This window comes from Theropithecus gelada, chromosome 19, assembly GCF_003255815.1.
Source record: "Theropithecus gelada isolate Dixy chromosome 19, Tgel_1.0, whole genome shotgun sequence".
In the NCBI taxonomy this organism is placed as follows: Eukaryota; Metazoa; Chordata; class Mammalia; order Primates; family Cercopithecidae; genus Theropithecus; species Theropithecus gelada.
The window spans coordinates 6,153,985-6,178,650 of record NC_037687.1 but is presented as its reverse complement, the minus strand read 5'-3'; the positions used below and the strand labels follow the sequence as shown (position 1 = coordinate 6,178,650).

At 46.3% G+C, this 24,666-nt stretch overlaps 1 protein-coding gene and 1 long non-coding RNA gene across 7 annotated transcripts in view; one reads left to right on the top strand and one right to left on the bottom strand.

The window, feature by feature from the left end:
- Positions 1–2,443: 2,443 nt before the first annotated feature.
- LOC112612434 lies at positions 2,444–10,674 on the top strand. The gene is made up of 2 exons (XR_003116862.1): positions 2,444–2,540; positions 9,905–10,674. It is a non-coding gene; the product is annotated as an uncharacterized LOC112612434 (long non-coding RNA).
- ACSBG2 (acyl-CoA synthetase bubblegum family member 2) overlaps positions 8,663–24,666 on the bottom strand; it is a 47,197-nt gene continuing 31,193 nt past the window's right edge. For 5 of the 6 annotated variants that reach the window (XM_025366943.1, XM_025366947.1, XM_025366944.1 and 2 more), the window contains 7 exons: positions 19,837–20,018; positions 19,497–19,730; positions 17,129–17,346; positions 14,164–14,303; positions 13,741–13,987; positions 11,214–11,322; positions 8,663–9,110 (listed from right to left, as the gene is read on the bottom strand). In XM_025366943.1, the coding sequence (XP_025222728.1) occupies positions 11,249–11,322; positions 13,741–13,987; positions 14,164–14,303; positions 17,129–17,346; positions 19,497–19,730; positions 19,837–20,018 (1,095 nt within the window). In that variant the 3' untranslated portion in view covers positions 8,663–9,110; positions 11,214–11,248. The remainder of the gene's footprint in view (positions 9,111–11,213; positions 11,323–13,740; positions 13,988–14,163; positions 14,304–17,128; positions 17,347–19,496; positions 19,731–19,836; positions 20,019–24,666) is intronic. The other variant, XM_025366946.1, reaches the window with a different exon arrangement.

Here is a 24,666-nt window from a genome sequence, read left to right as displayed (position 1 = left end):
TTGAGACAGAGTCTCACTGTGTTGCCCGGGATGGAGTGCAGTGGCATGATCTCAGCTCACTGCAACTTCCGGCTCCTAGGTTCAAGCGATTCTCCTGCCTCAGCCTCCCAAGTAGCTGGGATTACAGGTGTGCACCACCATACCCAGCTAATTCTGTATTTTTTAGTAGAGACAGGGTTTCACCATATTGGCCAGGCTGGTCTCGAACTCCTGACCTCAAGTGATCTGCCCTCCTCAGCCTCCCAAAGTGCTGGGATTACAGGGATGAGACACCGCACCTGGCTAGCCGCCATATTTTTAAATTCTGCCCCCACCTCAGCAGTTTTCTCCTTTACATGCTTTGGATTCCTCTGAATTACTGACCTCTGTCTACCTATTGCATAATTTAGTTGTTTATTACATGGACTGAACAAGTCACAGGAGGTCTCTTATCCCCTTTCCTAATCTGAGAAATGGGTGTTCATTCATTCAACAAACATCAGAGGGTTGGCGCTGGTACAACAACAAGGCAATCCGGCCGCTCGCCCTCAGGGAAATGACCAAAGAAACAAACGGCCATGGTAGCTTGTAGCCATGATGATAAAAACTGGGAAGATTTTTTTTTTTTTTCTTTGAGACGGAGTCTTGCTCTGTCGCCCAGGCTGGAGTGCAGTGGCATGATCTTGGCTCACTACAACCTCTACCTCCCAAGTAGCTGGGATTACAGGTGTGCCACCATGCCTGGCTAATTGTTTTGTATGTTTAGTAGAGACAGGGTTTCACCATGTTGCCCAGGTTGGTCTCAAACTCTGGACCTCAAGTGATCCGCCCATCTCAACCTCCCGGAATGCTGGGATTACAGGCGTGAGCCACCATGCCTGGCCCTGGGCAGACAACTTTTAAAGGCGCTGTCACAGAGAGGGGGAAGGGGGTGGGTCTGGGGAACCAGGGCAGCAAGGAAAGACCTCGCTGAGGACATGCCACTGGAGAAGAGACACAATAAAAATCATAAAAATGACCGGGCACGGTGTCTCATGCCTGTAATCCCAGCACTTAGGGAGGCCGAGGTGGGTGAATCACGAGGTCAAGAGTTTGAGACCAGCCTGACCCACGTGGTGAAACCCCTGTCTCTGCTAAAAATACAAAAAATTAGCTGGATGTGGTGGCAGGCACCTGTAATCCCAGCTACTCGGGAAACTGAGGCAGGAGACTCGCTTGAACCCGGAAGGCGGAGGTTGCAGTGAGCCAAGATTGCACCATTGCATTCCAGCCTGGGCGACAGTGCGAGACTCTGTCTCAAAAACAAAAACGAAAAAGAACCATAAAAATAATAAATAGTGAATGCTGGTGCAATGCTTTGTGTGTGCCAGAGCTATTGAATGTGTGTAAACTCACTGAATCCATGCAGCAAAGCTGTGAGCTAGCTGCTGTTATATTTTGTATATTTACATACAAAATGCTAATATAAATGTACATATTTTATATTAAATTTAACATAAAAGTATAGCACACATAAAATTTATCCATAAACAGATGTTTTATATACTATGCATTTATAACAACTATATTTTAAATGTATATATCTAATTATACATATTTTTATGTTTACTTTTTAAATTTTTAACAGTATTTTTACTTGAGGATCCAGTTTATTATGGGTATTGGAATGACTTTTCTTCTCTTTTTTTCTTTTGAGACAGAGTCTCGCTCTGTTGTTGCCTAGGCGGGAGTGCAGTAGCACCATCTCGGCTCACTGTCTCTGCCTCCCAGGTTTGAGTGATTCTCCTGCCTCCAGCCTCCCGAGTAGCTGGGATTACAGGCATGCACCTCCATGCCTGGCTAATTTTTGTATTTTTAGTAGAGACAGGGCTTCACCATGTTGGCCAGGCTGGTCTCAAACTCCTGACCTCAAGTGATCCGCCTGCCTCGGGCTCCCAAAGTGTTGGGATTACAGGCGTGAGCCACCGCGCCTGGCCTTTACATATACATGTATATGTAAACTCTTCATATGGGGAAACAGAGGCACAAAGGCAAAGTAATTCGTGCAAGAGAAACGTAGCTAATGGCTGCTCTGGGATCCGAACCGGGTCCCCTAAGGCCGCAGCTTTTCATCTCTGGCTCTCAGGCAGCCTCAGGGAATCCATTCAAACAAACATGCCGGGTCAGACAAGGGGCAGTTACGGGAGAGTAACACCGCGCAGGCGCAGGAGGGAAGGTGTGGCGCGCAGGCGCAGGAGGCGGGGGGGGGGGGCTGGGGGAGGAAGGCCCTGCAGCAGCGCGCAGGCGCAGAAGCGGGTGGGCCGGAGCGGTGCGCAGGCGTAGCAGAGGGCAGGAAAGGCGCGCAGGCGCAGGAGGTGGGGAGGGGGCGGGGGAAGAAAGGCCCTGGAGAGGTGCGCTGGTGCAGGAGGTGAAGTAAGTGGCGCGCAGGCGCAGGAGGGTGGGCGTAGAAGAGGCGCGCAGGCGCAGGAGGGACGAGAGAGGCGCGCAGGCGCGGGCCGCCTGGCGGTACTTCGAAGAAAGACTTGGCGACGCCCGGACGCTGCTCGTGGTACTCGAAGTAGGTGAGCAGGTGGCAGCTGTCTCTGTAGTTGGAGCCGGGCGCGATGTTGTTGGCGTACTTGATGGCCGTGCTTGCGACCGTGTCGTGCACGGTGAGGAGTGTCTCGTTGCTAACCTAGTCCTTGCTGAGCCGCAGTCGCGCCTCCTCGTCGCGCTCCGTGGTCCAAGTAGCTCAGCCTGCGGACAGGCGGGTCGGCGGCGTCCGGAGACCCCCAGTGGACCTAGAGAGAGGCGACCAGGTGGGGTGTCAGGGGCAAAACCAGGGAGAGATGGGGGCACAGGCGGGGGCGTGGCACTGAGAGATGGCAGACAGAGGAGGCGTGAGGTATGAAGTGGATTGCCAAGGGAGAAAGAGCTGACCAGCGAGGCACAGAAGGGGATGCAGGGACAGGTGGACAATAAGACGCACTGACCCAGAGAGAGGAGTTCAGCAGGAAACCCACCAGCAAGTAGACAGGTCAGCTGCAGGCCCACACTGTCCCTGCTGGGCGCCGTCTCCTCCCCAGGGACCAGACCCTTCTGACAACTAACCACCTGCACCCCCCAAGCCCCCATACACCCAACCTGGCACCCTGTGGCCGTGCTTTCCATGCCCCTATCCCATCAGGCGACTTCTGAAGAGACAGATTGAACCCTAAAGGATCCTGACACTGGCTGAATTGCCCTTGGCCAGCCCTGAAGCTCTAGATCCCCCAATCTCAAACTGGCTTCTTTGGGAACCCCACTAGCCTCACCCAGGAGCCAAGGAGCCCCGACCTCTGTTTTTCTTTCCTGGGTGTTGAGTGCCTTTCTGTCATGGACTCTGAATCTGTCCGAAAACATGGTCTCCAAAGTATCTTTGTTTTTCTTCTTCTTGTGTGGGGCATCTAGTTTGCTGGGCTTGGGCAGACAGATCTTCAAACGAAACTACAGCGGGCAGCGGGGGTGGGAGTGTCCAACAGGGAGGCACAGGATTCCCACCGAGTCATGGGGGTGACCAGGAAAGGCTTCTCTGAACAATGGGTAGACACCAGGCAAAGGAAGGAGGGAGAAGCATCTTAAAAGAGGTAACGAGCGGCCGGGCCCGGAGCTCACGCCTGTAATTCCAGCACTTTGGGAGGCCGAGGCGGGCGGATCACGAGGTCAGGAGTTTGAGGCCAGCTTGTTCAATATGGTGAAATCCCGTGTCTACTAAAAAATACAAAAATTAGCCGGGCGTGGTGGTGCACACCTGCAGTCCCAGCTACTCGGGACGCTGAGGCAGGAGAATTTCTTGAACCCAGGAAGTGGAGGTTGCAGTGAGCCGAGATCACACTACTGTACTCCAGCCTGGGTGACATAATGAGACTCCGTCTCATTAAAAAAAATAAAAAAAAAAATAAATAAAGAGGTAACAGGCTGGGTGCAGTGGCTCATGCCTGTAATCCCAGCACTTTGGGAGGCCAAGGTGGGCAGATCACTTGAAGCTTGGCCAACATGGTGAAACCCCATCTGTACTAAAAATGCAAAAATTAGCCAGGCATGATATCGGGTACCTGTAATCCCAGCTACTCGGGAGGCTGAGGCAAAAGAATCATTTGAACCTGGGAGGTGGAGGTTGCAGTGAACTGAGATCGCACCTCTGCATTCCAGCCTGGGGAACTGAGGGAGACTCTGTCTCCAAAAAAAAATAAAGAAAGAAAAAAAGGGAAAAACGTGATGAAGGCAGTTGGGGGCTGGCGTGAAGAGAAGAAGGAGCATGGAAGGAAGGAAATGAATCTACCACACCCATTCCCCACCTGGTGTGCAGCCTAGTTCATCTCCGGGAGGAACTGACATATGTGGGCTCCCAGTCCCTCCCTCGTGTCCACAACATATTTTCATGCCCCTCTGTCATTGGGAAGGCAGTGCCCACTCTGGGCTCTACCTTTTTTTTTTTTTGAGACAGAGTCTCTCGCTGTGGTCCAGGCTGGAGTACAGTAGCGCAATCTCGGCTCACTGCAAGCTCTGCCTCCTGGGTTCACGCCATTCTCCCGCCTCAGCCTCCCCAGTAGCTGGGACTACAGGCCCCCGCCACCATGCCCGGCTAATTTTTTGTGTTTTTAGTAGAGACAGGGTTTCACCAGGTTAGCCAGGATGGTCTCAACCTCCTGACGTCGTGAACCACCCGCCTCGGCCTCCCAAAGTGCTGGGATTACAGGCGTGAGCCACTATATGCCCGCCTCTGGACTCTACCTTTTTATCTTCTTGGTCACTCCCCCCGTTCCAGCCACAGGGATTCTAGCCGCAGGGGGACAGTGGTCTCTAGACCAGACATCCAGAATGTTCCTGTCCATGGCCAGCCTGGTGACATCACTATGGATCCCGTGGCCCACAGCCACGATGGAGACATGGCCCATTGCCTCTTTGTAGAGACCAGTTTTAGAGGGCAGGGAGGGTCTACCCAAGAAGGCCCTTCACTGCTCTGACAGGCCAGTGGTCTGCAAGGTGACAGTGCCCAGGGAAGAGCCAGGGGCAAGTCTGGCAGCGGGAGGGACTCCAGAGTCCTGCTCTACACAGTTGGCTTTGAGTGAGACAGTTCACAAGGGAGCTGGAAGAAGAGTGGTGAGATGGAGGAGGTAAATAAGGTGCGGGCATCATGGAGGTCAAGGAAACAGAGCCCTGGGCTCCCGGAAGGCTGAGTTAGAGAAGGACTTTGAGTCGCTGTGCCTGGGGTTTTATGAATTCATTTACCCACCAAGCATAATTGAAAGCAGGGGTGTGAAGAGGTATTTATACACCCATGGTTTCTTTTCTGGGCACTGAATGTGTTTCTGCCATGGACCCTGAACCATGCCATGGACCCATATACACAGCAGTATGATTCACAAGAGCCTAAAGGGGGAAGTAACCCAAGGGTCTATTGATGGATGAACGGATAAATTAAATTTATCCACGTATATGTGTGTACACACACACGTGTGTACATACATGATGAAATATTACTCAGCCTGAAAAAAGAAATTTTAACACGTGCTAAACATGGATGAGACCAGGTATGGTGGCTCACACCTGTAATCCCAACACTGTGAGGGGCCGAGATGGGAGGATCAGTTGAGGCCGGGAGTTCAAGACAAACCGGGCAACATAGGGAGACCCTGTCTCTATTTTTAAAAAATTGTTAAAAAATTGAAAAAACTTTTTAAAAGGATGACCCTTAAAGGCATTATCCTCAGTTAAATAAGCCAGCCAGAAAATGGCAAATATTCTTACAATACCCCTTTTTTTTTTTGTTTTTTTTTTTGGGATAGAGTCTCGCTCTGTCACCCAGGCCAGAGTGCAGTGGCATGATCTCAGCTCACTGCAACCTCTGCCTCCTGGGTTCAAGTGATTCTTCTGCCTCAGCCTCCTGAGCAGCTGGGACTACAGGCGCACGCCACCACGTCCGGCTAATTTTTGTATTTTTAGTAGAGACAGGGTTTCACCATATCGGCCAGGCTGGTCTCGAACTCCTGACCTCGTGATCCACCCTCCTCGGCCTCCCAGAGTGCTGGGATTACAGGCATGAACCACCACGCCCGGCCTACAATTTTACTTTTAAGGTGCTTAAAGTAGTAAAATTCAGGAGACAGAAAGTAGAATGATAGCTTTCAGGGGAAAGGGAAACGGGGAATTGTTTGATGGATCTAAAGTTTCTGTTTGAAAAGATGCAACTTCTAGAAATGCGTCGTGTTGATGGTTGTACTACGATGTGAATGTGCTTAATGCCACTGAACTGTGTAATAACAAAGGGTTAAAATGACACATTTTATGTTACGTATATTTTACCACAGTTCAATTTTAAAAGCCTTCCTGATGATAGCAGATTCTTGTCGTTTCTCAAAAAACATTGAGAGAACATTAAGAGAACAGTGAGACCAGGGTGAGAATCATTATAGAAAACACATGCATTCCTCTCCTGTATTTGAGCTTCCCTCACTTGACATAATCAACCATTTGTATTTCCTTGAGGAGGAATCAACATTGAAAAGGAAGTGAAAAAATATTTGCAAAAGATATGCACATCTCTGTAAAAAGCTTACACATTTTGAGAAATAGGTTAGCAGTGGGGTGTCTAAATATAATATTAACATACAAAAATCAACAGCTTTTCCATATACCAACATTAACTACCTAGAAAACCTAAAAGTGGGGAGATCACATGACAGTAGAAACAAGCTATAAAACAGAATTATATTGACCCAAAATTGTACAGTATAGTCATGGATAAAATCAGAAGGGTTTGGCTGAGTTCAGTGGCTCATACCTGTAACCCCAGTGCTTTAAGAGGCCAAGACAGGAGAGGATCCCTCGAGCCCAGGAATTTGAAGTTACAGTGAGCTGAGATCACACCGGTGCACTCCAGCCTGGGTGACAGACTGAGGCCCTGGCTCTATTTTAAAAAAAAACTCAAAAAGGTTTACTAACAGAAACATGAAAATGCAGAAAATGTGGCGTGAGATATACCTCAGAAAGGGTACTGTTTACGGTGTGACAGCTGAAACAAGAGGCCAGAGCATCGCCTTGTTCAACCTCAGATGGGAATGCACAGTCGGACACTCAAATTTTTCACTCCTGTGTATGTCCTGGAATGACTTCTAAAGTGCCATAAATACTGATTTGGAATTTACAAGCAAATTTTAGCGGTGAGGCGAATTTGCAAATACGGAATCGGCAAATAATGAGGACCAACTGTACTAACTTATTAAAAAGTAAAAGCCCACCAAATAGTTGAGGAGGGCCATGGATGTGGTTTGGATATTTGTCCCTGCCCAAATCTCATGTTGCACTGTAATCCCCAGTGCTGGAGGTGGGGCCTGGTGGAGGTGTTTGGGTCATGGCGGGGGCCAGATCCCTCATGGCTTGGGGCTGTCTTCACGATAGTGCGTTCGGGAAAGATGTGGTCATTTAAAAATGTGTGGCACTCCCTCTGGCTTGCTCCTGCTTTCGCCATGAGACATGCCTGCTCTCCTTTTGCCCTCTGCCATGATTGTGAGCTCCCTGAGGCTTCACCAGAAGCTGAACAGGCACCAGCACCATACTTTCTGTAAAGACTGTAGAACCATGAGCTAATTAATTAAGCCTCTTTTCTTTATAAATGACCCCATCTCAGGTATTTCTTTATAGCAGTGTAAGAATGGCCTAATACAGCACTCAAAGTTGACATTAGCCTTATCTGCATTGCGTTAATTTTATTTATTTATTTATTTATTTATTTATTTATTTATTGAGACGGAGTCTCGCTCTGTCGCCCAGGCTGGAGTGCAGTGGCCGGATCTCAGCTCACTGCAAGCTCCGCTTCCCGGGTTCCCGCCATTCTCCTGCCTCAGCCTCCCGAGTAGCTGGGACTACAGACGCCCACCACCTCGCCCGGCTAGTTTTTTGTATTTTTTTTAGTAGAGACGGGGTTTCACCGTGTTAGCCAGGATGGTCTTGATCTCCTGACCTTGTGATCCGCCCGTCTCGGCCTCCCAAAGTGCTGGGATTACAGGCTTGAGCCACCGCGCCCGGCCTTTTTTTTTTTTTTTTTTTGCAAGGAGAATGCCATTTTAAATTTCTGGTGTATTTCAAAAATGGAACTCAAAAGGGTCTCTGGCCTGCCTCTGATCAGTATCTAGAACCTTAAGAGACATTGGGAGTTTTGTTGCTCCTGATAAGCTGTTTCTCTCCAGCCTGGGAGATGTCCCCTCTCCCACTCTCCCTACTAATATTTCAGGGACACACTGTGAATATGCCGTTTCAGCTCTGGTCTGTTTATAACGGACTGTTGGATGGGAGAGGAATAAACTGTCTTCTTTCAGTTGTTATTATTGAATTTTACCACAACAGCAAAACTCCTCCCTAATGATAGAATTAGTCAAGAGTCATACCTTGACTCTTGAGTTAACCAAGACTGACTGTGTTGATGATAACCATTAACTCATACCGAGGACTTTCTGGAGTCAGACACTGCATTCCCCGTACATCATCTCCACGAACTTCCGTGGCCACCCTCCAAGATGGGGATCTACTTTCCAGATTTAAAATCTCCGAGCCTCAGACCGTTGAAATCACAGCTGGTCACAGTATGAACCCAGAACCGATTTCAGAGGCCAAGTCCCTCCCCATCACACTAAATAAAGGACGAAGTATTTGTGTCAAGCCAAAAATCAAGACATGGGGCCCTGAAGTGCTTTATTATCAGAACTTATTGGAAGGGTTTCCCAGTTGCTTCCAGGCAGGTGAGTTCATTTGGGGGCCCAGTTCTTCAAATCTGTGAAGGCTTTTTCTTTCTAATGTCTCTTTAAGTCCCCTGGGGAGAAAAAAAAAAAAATCAAATGGGAACCCACAAGTTCAGATCTTTCTTCCAAATCAGGCAGCTCTTGGTAGACTTCCCAGTAAGGCTTCCCTGGGGTCATGACTTGAAGGTCCGTAGAAAGATCTACGATGATTTTCGTGCTTTGAAACGTATGGCAGGTTCTTCTAGGGAGCACCTCTTCAACAGACGAACAATCAAGAAACTGACCAAGGAGGAATGTGGCTCCTTAAAAACAGCAGGAAGAGCTTCTACCCAGAGCAGCATTTCACTTATTGCAATGAGGTCTTCCTGCCGAAGGCTGCAAAGAGGAGAAACACAAGTTATCACTGGGGGATTCTCGTAATATGTGCATTCAGTCTCCAAGATCCCACAGTCACCATATGATGAAAATATTCCCCAGTGAATTGATCCATTTATAAATTGGCCATCACCCAAAATCTCCCCACAATGAACTTTAGAGTGGCACTATCCAAAAGAAACATTACTGGAGCCACCTATGCAATTTAATAATATATAGCAGCCACTTTTTAAAAATTCTTATTTATGTTTTTTGAGACAGAGTCTTGCTCTGTCTCCCAGGCTGGAGTGCAGTGACGCAATCTCAGCTCACTGCAAGCTCCACCTCCCGGGTTCACACCTTTCTCCTAGCAGCCACATTTTTAAAAAAGGAACTTGGCCAGGCACAATGGCTCACACCTGTAATCACAGCACTTTGTGATGCTGAAGCAGGAGGGTCGCTTGAGGCCTGGAGTTTGCGACCAACCTGGGCAACATAGAAAGACCTTATCCCCACAAAAACATTTAAAACACTGGGTACGAATGTACCACTGCACTCCAGCCTGAGCAACAGAGCAAGATCCTGTCTCTAAAAAGTAAATAAAAATTTAAAACTGGTAAAAGTACTTTTAATAATAAATATTTTATGTAACCCAGTATTCCAGAATATCATCTCAACATGTAATCAAAATTTTAAAATACTGATATTTTATTTTTATATATATAATATGTATAATATATATATTATAAGTAAATATATATATATATATTTTGTGCTGAGCTTTTGAAGCCCAGTGTGTGTTTTATGTATTACAGCACATCTTGGTTTGGACAGGCCACATTGTGGCCAGTGGCTGCCATATTGGACAGCACTGGTATAAGAGGGTCCATCTCTCACTCCCACATCAATGTCCAATGGTTTCTCATTCAAGTGGAAAGTGAAATTGGAAATCTCACGAAAGATGAAGAATTATGAATGTGGTACGTTGAACTGCTGGGCCCACCCACAAGACATCGACACATGAAGGTGCAGAGGGGTTAAACCAGTTAACACTGAACAAAGGACAGTGGATGTGATGAGTCACAGGCTGAGTTGTACCCCTCCACAGTTCACATGTTGAAGTCCTAACCTTTAGTACCTCAGGATATAACTTCTTTGGAAACAGGATCATTACAGAAGTTAAAATGAGGTCATTAGGGTGGGCCCTAATCTTATTAACCTGTCCTTATCAAAGGGAAATTTGAACACAGAGACACCCACAGGGAAGATGATGTGAAGACACAGAGAGAAGACAGCCGTCAGCAAGCCAAGGAGAGAGGTCTGGAATGGATCCTCCCCTCACAGCCCTCAGAAGGAACCAAGCCAATCAGCCTCTCAATCTCACAGTTTTAGCATGCAGATCTGTGAGTCAATACATTTATGTTGTTTAAGCCCTCCAGTCTGTGGTACTTTGTTATGTAGCCCCAGCAAACTAAAACATGGGTTGGCTGGTGGCATTAGAACAATTTGCCCAGGAGAAGGTTACAGGCAGCCTATAGGACAGTTGAAGATGCATTCTACTTTCTGCCTGCATTGTGCATCTAGTGAAGAAAACAAACAAACAAAAAAAAACTATCAGTGATTCATGGTGTCATGGAGGCTCCCTCTGCACATGCCTTGGGGAGAGGAGAGGAGAGGAGAAATGGTGGGTAGTGGAAGTTCAAGCCTCCATCCCTTATTAATCTGTGTAATGGGCCAACACACCTCATTCCTTGGATTCCTGGCAAGTAGAACTTTCTCCACTAAAGTTTCTGACGAAAGGCCTTCTCCACATAAGACCCAAAGAGACATTTGGGATTTATTGCCTCCTACTTTCTAGAAACAAATAGAAAAGGCAGGAAGCACAGCTCACATCATTGGTGGCTAGCTGAAGGAGTTTACATACCCTACCATGACCCTGGTATGAGTTGAAGCCTGCTGCTCAGAACCCACTGCAACTGTGTGTGTGTGTGTGTGTGTGTGTGTGTCTGTCTGTCTGTGTCTGTGTGTTCTGCAATTCCAATCACAGATCTGCCTGCCACACAGTGGAGCCCTCTCTTGGACTCTGAATGCATAGCCCAGCAAAGCCAAGCAACTGAATCTCACCATCAGAACAGGTGACAGCAGCTCCATCAAAGCAGTCAGTGGTACATGAGATCAATTTGTTTTTTGTATTTCTGGGCTACAAAATGTCTCTTAAGTTTCATCATTGGACCTATTGAGAAAGGAGAAATCAATTGAGTTACGGAGATAAAAGAAAATTCCATACACCCATGCATGACCAGGCAACAGAGTCCCATGCCTCGGGCTAGGCTGGGTGGCTGGCTGTGCCCTTGACTTTCAGGGTGTGTAACTTTTGCCATCTGTATGGGGATGATAAAACTTCCATGTGGTCCTTCAGCTATGGTGAGGATTCTGTGAGGTGGAAGGTGAAGAGCACGCTGCATTCTGTGCCTGATGTGGACTGTGTACCCAATGGAGGAGGGATATCATCATCTCAAACCATGCCCCTATCCCCATTTTACAGGTGAGGAAACTGGAACATAGAGAGGACCAGTTCCTCTGAGGTCAGCTAGCAAGTGCATGGCAGAATCAAGACTCAAACTGGGAGTTGTCTGCTCCCTCAGCCCAGGACTTTCGTTGAAAGCCTCTGAGTCACCAGGGGCATTGATGACCTCTGTGCGTGTCTCAAGCAACCCCACAAGGACTGTTTTTCAGCTTATAGTTGAGAAGACCACCAGCCTGGACAACACGGCAAAACACCATCTCTACAAAACAAAAAGAAAATAGCCACACATGGTGGAGCACACCCGTCCCAGCTACTCAGGAAGCTGAGGTGGGAGGATTGCTTGAGCCTGGGAGTTCAAGGCTGCAGCGGCAAGTCGTGATCATGCCATTGTACTCCAACCTGGGTAACAGAGCGAGACTCTGTCTCAAAACAAACAAAAAACAAGGCTCAGTAGGACAAGTCACTTCCCTGTGTAGAGGGGACAGGATTTCAACCCAGGTTGTTCAATGCCACATGCTTGCTCTGACTCTTCCATCCACACCGTCAGATTACAGCCAAGCACTGACAGCAAACTCCCAAATGAAAGTACATTGGTAGAATCCAGTATCCCCACTCTGGAGTGAGCCCTTCCCTCATAGGGAAAGAGAGGCAAAAATAAAACTCATACAGAGAATAATTTCATGTTCTGATGCTTTAAAGAAGACAAAGTGGTATAATGGGGGTGACAGTGAGCTACAGGGTGAAATATTAAGGACAATGGCAAGCCACTTAAGCCAGCATGGTCAGGGAAGGCTGAAACCATTCCTAAAAACTTTATGATATTAATCAGAGAAGAAGGGAGGGGGAGAAACTAAAATCAGCCACACTTACAACACACTCAACATTCATCATTAGGTCAGTTTGCTCTCTGACCCCTTCCTCATAGCTAGCTGTCTGCCTATTGCCCCAGAATCACAAAAAAAACCCAGTCACAAGATATAGTTCCCCTTAACTGCTCTACAGATAACATATTAAGCATTGTGAAAGGTTAAGTTTTCCATTTGAGGTATCTTTTCAAGTCCTGCATACCAGTGAAACTACTGATGCCCACTGATCTGAAGGACCCCACAGGAGTTGAATTACCAAAGAATGCAGCTTCCACATCCAGATGATTTCATCCCCCTTATCCGAACCAATCAATGACTCTAATTTTCCAGCCCTTCACCCCCAAAGATCCCCTTAAAACCCCAGCCCAGAATTCCTCAAAGAGAGATTTGAGGGTTCTTTCCATCTCAGTTGGCTTCCCTGCAAGGGAATTTAATTTCCTTTTTTATTTTTATTTTTGTTGTTTGATTTTTTGTTTTTGAGACAGGGTCTCCATTGCTTAGGCTGGAGTGCAGTGGCATGATCGTGGCTCACTGCAGCCTTGACCTCCCCGGGCTCAAGTGATCCTCTCAGCCTCCTGAGTAGCTGGGCACATGCCACCATATCCAGCTAATTTTTGTATTTTTTTGTAGAAATAGTATTTCACCATGTTGCCCAGGTTGGTCTCAAACTCCTGGGCTCAAGCAGTCTGCCCACCTCAGCCTCCCAAAGTGTTGGGATTACATGCGTGAGTCACTGTGCCTGGCCATAATTAAACTCTGTCTTTGCTGCATCTCCTGCTGTCTCAGTGTATTGGTATATTAGTGTGCAGTGGGCATACAAACCTGGTGGTCCTGTAACAAGGCTGCTCTGAGGAGGAAGAGGCCTGTAGGGTGAGACCTGGACCATGAGAAGGAGCCATCCAGGCAAGGAATTGAGGGGGAAGGGTATTACCAGGGAGGCAGACTGGCAAGTGCAAAGGCCTTATAGTTGGACAAAGCCCAGAGAGCTGCAGGAACATCAAGAAAGCCCATAGGGTTGGTGCAGAGTGAATGAAAGGTCAGCAGGAGAGAGATTGTGTAGAGCTGTAGTAAGGAGTTTGGATTTTATTTCCAAGATGAGGAGCTGGGGACCAGTTAGCTAGAGGTGGCAGCATCCCTCTCCTGGTCCCTGGCTGGTCTCATAGACCCTCTGACCTTCAGAAAAGGACCCGTCTCTTCAGAGCCCACACAGTCCCGGATGCTAACAAGGGACCAGTCTCCAAACGTCATGGCCACTCACCTAGCTCTCCACCATAGATGGAAAAGTCCTTCTCCAAGATGACCCACTTTTGAATCTTCTGTGTATTGTTCATGGCTTCCTGGTTCACAGCATTGATGCCTTGCTGGATGGCCTTGTAGACCAGGGGGTCTTGCTGCTTCACAATCTCAGTCACGGTGGATGCCTGGCTTCCCAGACCCCGGCAGAAGTTGATGGCCTCCAAGTTCAGCTTGTCCAGAGGTTCTCCGCTCATCTGATTCATCTCACACTGCCCCCGGACACCTCTGTCACCACACATACTCCTTGACCAGCACCCCTCCCCCGGCCCACAGACCAAGAAGTGGGTCTTGAACCCACAGGTGCATCCTCTTGACCCTGGGGTGGGGCCAGGGAACGTAAGAGCGGCTGCAGAGACTTCCCCCAATGACAGAAAACCCATGTTACCTTCAGCGTCAGCAACATGCTCAGAAACTTCAGTTTATCTCCTACTAACATGGCATTACTGATGATGGGGATCTTCCTCTTAACCAAAGTCTCAACGGGAATGGGGGGCACGTTTTCACCACCAGCAGTGATAAGGATTTCTGGAACAGAGCTTGACTTGGTACACGTCCAGCCATGACAACGTGGAACCCCCAGCCCCTTGGAGATCAGAAGGGCAGCTGCTGGCATGGCCAACACTCACCCAGAAAGCCCCAGAAGCACAGGAGGACCTGGCCCTCTTCCCCCACCCACTTTTAATTATCATCAAGTGTCCAAAGTTGTGACTTCCACTTGGACAGCATCTTAATAATTCATTTCCTATCTCCTGGTCCACCATGCCCTGGTTTTAGGTTCTTCCAATATGTCTTCCTTGAAAGATAGTGAAGCCTTTTTGGCCACACCTTGCCTGTCTGTTGCCTCCTAGTCACTTAGTAACCCCCTCAGAATGTAATGTAATTCCAGTCTTACCCCCAGGGACATGTGTAGTAACCCTAATTTTGGCAAACTCTGCAAGAATCTCCCTTAGTCTCTCAGATTCTTCAACAGCGTCTCCTCCTGCCCCAGACCCACTGGTCACTTGTTCTTTCATCCTAAGATGCTTCCCTCTTTCTGTCCCACCCACTCAAACTCGTTCTCCCTTGTCCCAGAGACTCACAAAGTCACCTTTACTGTGGTCATTAATAGCAGTAAGAATAAATATGACCATGAAATGGACGTAAGTGTGTAACGGCCTTTTTGGGGTAAGAGTACTGAGTGGGAACTACTCTTCACTTTTTAATGTGGTTTGAGTGGGTTGGACTGCAGGGGTGAGCATGTGACCAGCTCTGACCAATCAGCATATTTCACCCCTTACAGTGAGACATATCTTGACTCGAGGATCCAATGAGAGGCCTAAAACGCTGAAAACATTGAGAATGATACACTCTAGTCCCCTTGCGGGGTTAGAGGTCAGCCTAGACTGTTGGTAGCTTTCTTGCTACCAGATGGCAAAGTTTATTTAAGAATAGCCTTTGGGAGGCCGAGGTGGGCGGATCACCAGGTCAGGAGTTTGAGACCAGCCTGGCCAACATAGTGGAACCCCGTCGCTACTAAAGATACAAAAATTAGCCGTGTGTGGTGGCGTGCGCCTGTAATCCCAGCTACTTGCGAGGTTGAGGCAGGAGAATCTCTTGAAGCCAGGAGGCAGAGGTTGCAGTGAGCCGAGATCGCACCACTGCACTCCAGCCTGGGCGACAGTGGGAGACTCCATCTCAGAAAAAAAAAAAAAAAAAAAAAGCAACAGCCAGGCACAGTGGCTCACGCCTGTAATCCCAACACTTTGGGAGGCTGAGGCGGGTGGATCACCTGAGGTCAGGAGTTCGAGACCAGCCTGGCCAACATGGTGAAACCTCGTCTCTACTAAATATACAAAAATTAGCCAGGTTTGGTGGTGTGCGCCTGTAATCCCAGCTACTCAGGAGGCTGAGGCAGGAGAATCACTTGAACCTGGGAGGCAGAGGTTGCAGTGAGCCAAGATTGTGCCACCGCACTCCAGCCTGGGTAACAAAAGTGAAACACCATCTCAAAAAAACAAAACAAAATAAAAAAGAACACTAGTGGCCAGGTGCAGTGACTCACACCTATAATCCTGCCACTTTGGGAGGCTGAGGTGGGCAGATCACTTGAGCCCACAGTGCTAGACTAGCCTGGGCAACATGGTGAAACCAGGTCTCTGCAAAAAAATAGTGGGGTGTGGTGGCATGCGCCTATAATCCTAGTTACTCAGGAGGCTGAGGTGGGAGAATCACCTGAGCCTGGGAAGTTGAGGCCACAGTGAGTCATAATTGGAGACTGTATTCCAGCCTGGCCAACAGAGTGAGACCCTCTCTCAAAAGTAAAACAGTAGCAGCACAGAGGAAAACTCAAGAAAAGAATTTTAAAATTTCTTATGACCTCATTTTGGCACCCAGATCCAGCCATGCCTGAAGCCAGCTAACCTTTTGGCCAACTGACCTTTTCAGTTATGTTGAGTCAACAGTTTTGCTTTTTTTTTTTTTCCCCCCCTCAAACCTATTTAAACCCATCTTAAATGGGTTTGAGTAAAAAAGCACTGTGTTCTCCATCAGGTTTTGGCAAACTATGGCCCATAGTGGCCAAATCCAGGCCACTATTCAATTTTGTATGACCAAAAGCTAAAAATGAATTTTACATTTTTAAGTTGTTGGAAGTCAAAAGAAGAATATTTTTGACACATAAAAATTATGACATTCATATTGGCAGCTGGCCACACCCATTCTTTGTGTGTTGTCAACAGCTGTTTTTATGCTACAAATCACCGAGTTGAGAAGCTGCAACAGAGACACGTTTTATGAACCCAAAAATGTTTGCTAAAGGGCGCTCTTCAGGAAAAATTGGCTTATCCTTGTTCTATACTTTCTTTAATCCTTACAACTCTGTAGATTATTGTCCTCTGAAAATGCTGAGGAAGAAAATGGCACTTTTTTACTCAAACCCATTTGAGCCAGCTTGAATGAGTTTGAGTTTACTTTTTTTAGTAAAACTGTTGGCTCAATATAACTGAAAAGTTCAAAAGGTCTCTGGCTTCAGGTATGGCTGGATCAAGGTGCCAAAATGATGTCACAAGGAATTTCTTTATCCTTCTCTTACTGAGTTTTCCTCTGGGCTGGTGCTATTTTGAAACAGGCTTCAAGGCTTGTCTTTTGCAGGTCCATCCGCCTGAGGGTGGACCATGGGATACCAAGTGACCAAGGGGTAACGTTTGCTGGACAGGAGGATAGAGATGGGTTGTACAGACTGAGGTGTTTCTGCACAGCTCCTCTTGGAAGATGAGGAACTGGGGGTGGCCTTTGTGCTGGTACGCTGGGCCCTTAAATGTTCAGGGAGGGCCTGCTTGCAGGAGATTCCCAAAGAACTCAGCCCCTGGTACCTTTGATGCGGCCAGTGACATAGAGGAATCCCAGACTGTCCAGCTGGCCCAGATCCCCAGAGTGTAGCCAGCCTTCATCATCGATGGCCTCTGTAGTTTCAGTCTCACTTTCCAGGTAGCCCATGAAGATGTGCCTACCCCAGAGGCAGATCTCCCCAATACCATCCTTGTTCTGCTGGAACAGCATATTCTTGCACCCAGTCAAGATCTTGCCACAGCTGCCAGGGGACAGAAGCAGAGAAACTGAGGCTCATAGAGACAAAATCAGCCACCCAGCTCTGCCTGTATCTTCAGCCTAGGTACCTAATACTCTGCTCAACTACAGCAGGCTGGATATGCACCCGAGTGCACAGAAGGAGGTGTTTGCTGCAGTGTTTAATCCAGCGTGTCAGATTCCCAAAGGCTTTGTGAACCGGGAAACCCAGCGGTGGCCGGGTGCGGTGGCTCACGCCTGTAATCCTAACACTTTGGAAAGCCGAGGAGGGAGTATTGCTTGAGCCCAGGAGTTCAAGACCAACCTGGGCAACATACAGAGACCCGTCTCTACAAAAATAATAAAAAAATAAAAGTTGGGCATGGTGGTGCATACCTGTGGTCCCAGCTACTTGGGAGGCTGAGGTGGGAGAATCACCTGAGCCCAGGAGGTCAAGGCTGCAGTGAGTAGTGATCACGCCACTGTACTCCAGCCTGGGCAACAGAGCAAGACTCTATCTCATAAAACAAACGAAAACAAAAAACGAAAGAAAATCCAACAGCATTTCAGGCTGTTTTTTGTTTTTGTTTTTTGTTTTAAATCTCCACATATGCCAGCAAAGAAAAAAATGCTTTTGGCTTAAGGATAGGAAAAAAACCCCCTCATTTTTAAGAAAACAGATAGGTAGACCTCTCTGCAGTGATTCAGACAGCTAATTTTAAGTATGACAACCAACTACAATCTCTTTAGAGGTAAAAGTTACTTTCATAAAACAGAGTAGCACTATTTGAAATCTGGATTCTTCTTCTTACTTTTTTTTTTTCCCCCCCCTAGAGATAGCATTGGCCAGGGTAGTTCTAAGATGCAGGAAAGGAAATATTTTCTCCTTGTGTTGCTGAGATCTCTTTGATTAACTGTTAGCAAGGCCAGTGGTCCCAGGGTTAAATGTAGGTATTCCCCCGGTTAGCAAAAGAAAAAATGGAAACAGACCTGAGAAATTTAAAATTTACAAAGAACTGCCTTATGATTTCCCCCACTGAAACTTTTTTAGGTATGTAGAAAAATCCAGAAGCCATAAAAGAAAAGATTGGTAAGTTCAACCATCTAAATTTGTGACCACAAATTTCTGCAGAGTAAAAAACATCTTAACTAAAATCAGAATACCAATGACAAGCCAGGGAATAAAATATTTGTAACTCATATGAAAGACAAAGGGCTGATTTTCCTAATATGTAAAGAGTGCCAACAAACCAATAATAAAGGGCCCAATAATCTAATTTTTAAAACAGGCAGATAATATTGACAGATAGTTCATAGGAAAGGAAGTACAAATGACTTTTAAGTATATGAAAAGGCTGGGCATGGTGGTTCATGCCTGTAATCCCAGTGCTTTGGGAGACTGAGGATTGCTTGAGTCCAGGAGTTCAAGGCCAGCCTGGGCAACATAGCAAAAAATTTTTACAAAATTGCCAAGCATGGAGGCTTATGCCTGTAGTCCCAGCTAGTTGGGAGGCTGAGGCGGGAGGAATGCTTGAATCCAGAAGTTTGAGGTTACAGTGATCTATGATTGTACCATTGCACTCCAGCCTAGGCAACAAAGTGAGACCCTGTCTCTAAAAAGATTTTTAAAATAAATTTTTAAAAATAAACATATATATGAAAAGATTTTTTTCAAACCTCACCCATGCTAAAAGGAGGGAGTCAGGGAGAGACACAACCAGAAGATTCTATGACTATGACTGCTGTCAGATGGGGAGTTGGACCTGAATTTGGTATTCTTAAAGTTTTCTTATCATTGGGTTGAACCTTGCAGCCTAGGGCAAGCTGAGCTTGGGAGAAAGCCAGGAATGGGCCATGGAGGTGTTTTGAGATGGGGGATCATGGGGATGAAAGGTGCTGAGGTCACAGGCGGTGAACTTGGAGGCAGAACTCACAAATGACAAATGGGGAGACCATGGAATGTTCAGAGAGCCATCCCCCTTGTCTGTGGGCTCTCTGACCATCCAGGGTTTCCCATGGTCATGCAGAGTTAGGAGTTGGAGGCTGGAGAAGAGGATCATTCTGGAGACACCACGTCAGGATTCTTCTTAACCCAGAGGCCCATCTATATACCCACCTTCCCCCTCTTGACCCCATGTTATGAGAGGAGCAGGGGTCTGCCCCGGGGGCTGGTACCTTAGAAGCCTGTAGTTATTCTGGTTGGATATTGTGTGGGGTCCCGAGCTTTCACTCAACCCATACAACTCGCCTATAGGTATGTCCAAGCTTAGAAAGAACTCGGCAGTCTCTTGGTTGAGAGGCACAGCCCCACTGATGAAAGAGTGACAGTGATCCAAGCCAAGGGACGTCTTGACTTTGCTGAACACGAGAGTCTTAGCCACGCGGTAGCTCATGGGAGTATTATATTTCCTGTGAATAAGAATGCCATCAAGTGGAAAGGGGCTGATGGGACCCTGTGGAGAAGGCTGAGCCTCCTCACCAACTACCCTCCCAGCCCTCTGGATGCTGCACCTACCCCAACATCTTCTTTGAGTTGACCTTGAAGCCAATGTTTCTTGCCCACACGAACACCTTCTTCTTCAAGCCTGTGGACTTGGCACTATTTTTCTTCACTGTCTCATGTATCTTCTCCCAAATCTGGGGCACTCCCATGAAGATAGTGGGTTTTACCTTCCGTAAAGTATTTACCAAGGTGCCCTGTATGTAACGAAACTAGGTTAGCCACAGCAGGGCCTTCCGTGCACCAGGGATGTCCATCTCTCCTGATCCACCCAACTCTGCCCAAGAGAACATTCCTTCACCGATCAGATTATGCAGGGCTCCCAGCCCAAAGGAGACAACCCACTGGCTGGGTTGGCCAATCAGATTTTTGCACTCTCTCTAGGGATTTGATGCGAAGCATAAACTGGTAAGATATTTTTGGAAGGTAACATGACAGTACTATTAACATTTTAAATGCAACCTGTCAACTTCACTTCTGTGGGTGAAGGAATTCAGCTGAAGGAAAGACTCAGGCACACAAAGAAACACATTCAAGATGTTCTTTGCAACACTGTTTTGTAACAGAATGGAAACAGCTTACAGGTTCAATGACAAGGGGTTGGCTAAAGAAACTGTGGTCCAAGCATGCAGTGGAATGTTGTACAACTGTTAAAAAAGGATGCAAGATTCTCCCCCAAAGAGACCTATAGGTTCAATGCAATCCCTATCAAAATCTAGGCAGGTTTTTGTTTGTTTGTTTGTTTTGTTTTGTTTTTATTTTTTTTTTTTATTTTTATTTTTTTATTTTTTTTTTTTTTGAGACGGAGTCTCGCTCTGTCGCCCAGGCTGGAGTGCAGTGGCCGGATCTCAGCTCACTGCAAGCTCCGCCTGCCGGGTTCACGCCATTCTCCTGCCTCAGCCTCCCGAGTAGCTGGGACTACAGGCGTCCGCCACATCGCCCGGCTAGTTTTTTGTATTTTTTAGTAGAGACGGGGTTTCACCGTGTTAGCCGGGATGGTCTCGATCTCCTGACCTCGTGATCCACCCGTCTCGGCCTCCCAAAGTGCTGGGATTACAGGCTTGAGCCACCGCGCCCGGCCTGTTTTGTTTTTAAATACAAATTGACAAGCCGACTTTAAAATTTATATAGAAATGCAGAGGACCTAGAATAGTCAAAGCAATTCTGGAAAAGAAAGACAAAATTGGAGGACTTACTACCTGATTTTAAAATTTATTCTAAAGTAGGATGAACAACCATCCTGGTTTACTGCAGAACTGCAGGAGTATCTGAAATGTGAAACTTTCTATTTTAAAACTGGGGAAGTCCCAGGCAAACCAGAAGTTAGCCATCCTGCTATCAAGCTAGTGTGATCAGGTCAGTGTGGCTTTGGCATAAAGACAGAAATGCAGATCAGTGGAACAAAACAGAAGATCCAGAAACAAAACCTTACATTTATGATCAATTGATTTTCAACAAAATGCCAAGGCAATTTAGTGGAGAGGGGAGACTATTCAAATGCAAAACGAAGTAAAACAAACAAACACTTCCACAAAACTTAGGGTTAGAGCCTTATTTCTCACCAAACATGAAAATTACCTCAAAATGTATTATAGCCCTAAATGTAAGAGCTCAAACTAAAAGCCTTTTGGAAGAAAACGTAGAAGAAAATCTCTGTGTCTTTAGAGTAGGCAAAGATTTCCTAGATATGATACCAAAAGCATAAAAGAAAATAGATAAATCAAACTTCATCCAACTTGAACTTTTTTCCTCTTCAAAAGATTATTGAGGAAACAACAAGCCATAGAACTGGGAGAAAGTATTTGCAAACCACAAACTTGGTAAAGGATTTGTAACCAGAATATATAAAGAACCCTTCACACTCAACAATAAGATTAGATATGCAGGCCAGGTGCAGTGGCTCACACCTGTAATCCCAGCACTTTGGGAGGCCGAGGCGGGCGGATCACAAGGTCAGGAGATCAAGACCATCCTGGCTAACATGGTGAAACCCCATCTCTACTAAAAATACAAAAAAATTAGCTGGGCATGGTGGGAGGCACCTGTAGTCCCAGGTACTCGGGAGGCTGAGGCAACAGAATGGTGTGAACCTGGGAGGCGGAGCTTGTAGTGAGCTGAGATCGTGCCACTGCACTCCAGCCTGGGCGACAGAGCGAGACTTTGTCTCAAAAAAAGAAAAGATTAGATGTGCAGCCAATTCTTTTTTTTTTTTTCATTTTAAATTTTCTTTCTTTTCTTTTCTCTTCTCTTCTTTTCCTTCCTCTCTTTCTCTTTTCTTTCTTTCTTTCTTTTTCTTTCTTTCTTTCTTCTTTATTTCCCTTCCTTCCTTCCTTCCTTCCTTCCTTCCTTCCTTCCTTCCTTCCTTCCTTCCTTCCTTCCTTCCTTCCTTCCTTTTCTTTCCTTTCTTTCTTTNATCACCTAGTCAGTGTCATTTGCTTCATTTTTACATTATGGTCTAAAATTAACTTGCTAATTTACTGGTATACTAGTTTATTATCTGTCTCCTTCCATTATTTCTTTCCTTTCTTTCTTTACTTTTTTTTTTTTTTTTTTTGGACAGAGTCTCCCTTTGTCACCCAGGCTGGAGTCCAGTGGCACCATCTCGGCTCACTGCAGCCTTTGCCTCCCAGGTTCAAGCTATTCTCCTGTCTCAGCCTCTTGAGTAGCTGGGATTACAAATGACGCCACCAAACCTGGCTAATTTATTTATTTATTTTATTTTATTTTATTTTTTTAATAGAGGAGACAGAATTTCATCATGTTGGCCAGGCTGGTCTTGAACTCTTGACCTGAAGCAATCTGCCTGCCTTGGCCTTCCAAAGTGCTGGGATTACAGGCATGAGCCACTGTGCCCGGCTTTTACTTTTCTTTTTGCTAGTCATGCTAGCACAGAAAGAGCAACCAAATTTGTAAATGGGCAAACTATTTGAACAGATTTCTTTTTCCAAAGAAGATATGTAAAAGGTCAATAAACACATGAAGAGATGCTCACTATCATTAATCATCAAGGAAATGCAAATTAAAATGGCAATAATAAAAAAGGCAAAATAATAAAATAATAAAAATGATAAAATAATAAACAAATTAGAACGGCAATAATAATAAAAATAATAATAATATGCGTTAGTGAAGATGTAGAGAAACTAACCTTTGCACACTTCTGGTGCACTTACTTTAGAAAACAGTCTGGAAATTTCTGAAAATATTAAGACACTTTTGTTTCTATTCAGATTGACAAGTTTTAAACATTCTGACAATATTAGGAGTTGGTAAGGATGTGGGAAAATGGGAACTTCTCAGGTCCTGTAGGTAAATGTGTATGTATTATGTATTCAGCCAAGAAAGGAAATATGTATTGAAGACCTAACACATCTCAGGCACTGAGCATGGGGCATGTGAGAGGGATCGAGAGGGCCCAAGGAAATATTTAGCAGAGAGCTAAGTGACAAAGAAGAGTCAGCCCTGCAAAGAACAAGAGCAAGAACCTTCTAGAAGCATGTACAAAGGCCCTAAGATTTAGCCTGCTTGATGGAGAGCGTGGGAGGCAAAATAATGGCCCCCCTAAAGATGTCCACGTTCTAACCCCTGGGACCTGTGAATGTATAATCTTTCATGGTAAAAAGGACTTTGTAGATGGGATTAAGTTAAGAATCTTGAGATGGGAGATCATCCTGGATGATCTGGGTGGCCCAGTGTCATCACAGGGTCCTTACAAGAGGGAGGCAGGAGAGTCAGAGTCAGAGAGGGGAAGAGGTTGCCCTGCTGGCTGTGAAGATGGAGGAAGGGGCCCTGAGATAAGGAACACAGGTGGCCCTAGAAGCTGGAAAAGGCAAGGAAATGGATTCTTCCCCAAGAACCTCTAGAGTGAATGCAGCCCTGATGACGTATTGATTTTAGCCCAGTGAGACCCATTTTCAGACTTCTGACCACCAGAACTATAAGATAATAAATGGGCCAGGCACACTTGATCACGCCTGTAATCCCAGCACTTTGGGAGGCTGAGGCAGGTGGGTCACTTCAGGTCAGGAGTTCAAGACCAGCCTTGCCAACATGGTGAAATCCCGTCTCTATTAAAAATACAAAAATTAGCTGGGCATGGTGGTGCATGCCTGTAATCCCAGCTTGGGAGGCTAAGGCACGAGAATCGCTTAACTCGTAGTCGGAGGTTGCAGTGAGCTGAGATCATGCCACTGCCACCGCACTCCAGCCTGTGCGACAAAACGAGACTCTGTCTCTAAATAAATAAATGTTGTTTTAAGTCACTAAGTTTCTGTTCATTTGTTGTGGCATTAACAGGAAACTAATTCAGAGAATGTAGCTTGGGGAAAATGTCAGAGTTCTTTTCTGGCTCTGTTTGCAAAGTCCAGACATGTAGGAAATCACTGTAAAACAAATTAGTCAGGTATGGTGGCATATGCCTGTAGTCCTGGCGACAGGGGAGGCTGAGATGGGAGGATCCCTTGAGCCCAGGAATTTAAGGCTGCAGTAAGCTATGATCATGCCACTGCATTCCAGGCTGGGTGGCAGAGCACGACCTTGTCTCTAAAAAAAATGAAAACAATATTTTAAAAAGAAATCAAAGTGTTCTCTCATATAACTACTTTGCAAAACCTACCAGTGAATGATTTCCAGCTAAATCAGGAATAATCCAAAAAAAGGCAAAGACCCTAGAAAATAGGGGATGCAACCCAGGAGTGGGGAGAAGGGGTATCCCTGTATGGCAGCTTGTGGAAGATGCTGTTGATGTCCTATCACATCTCTAGTGGCCCACAGTTCTCTCTTTTCCAGAAAACAGCCCTTAGAAATAACTGGGAAGTTATGCTCCCTATCCCACGTGGGTGCCTA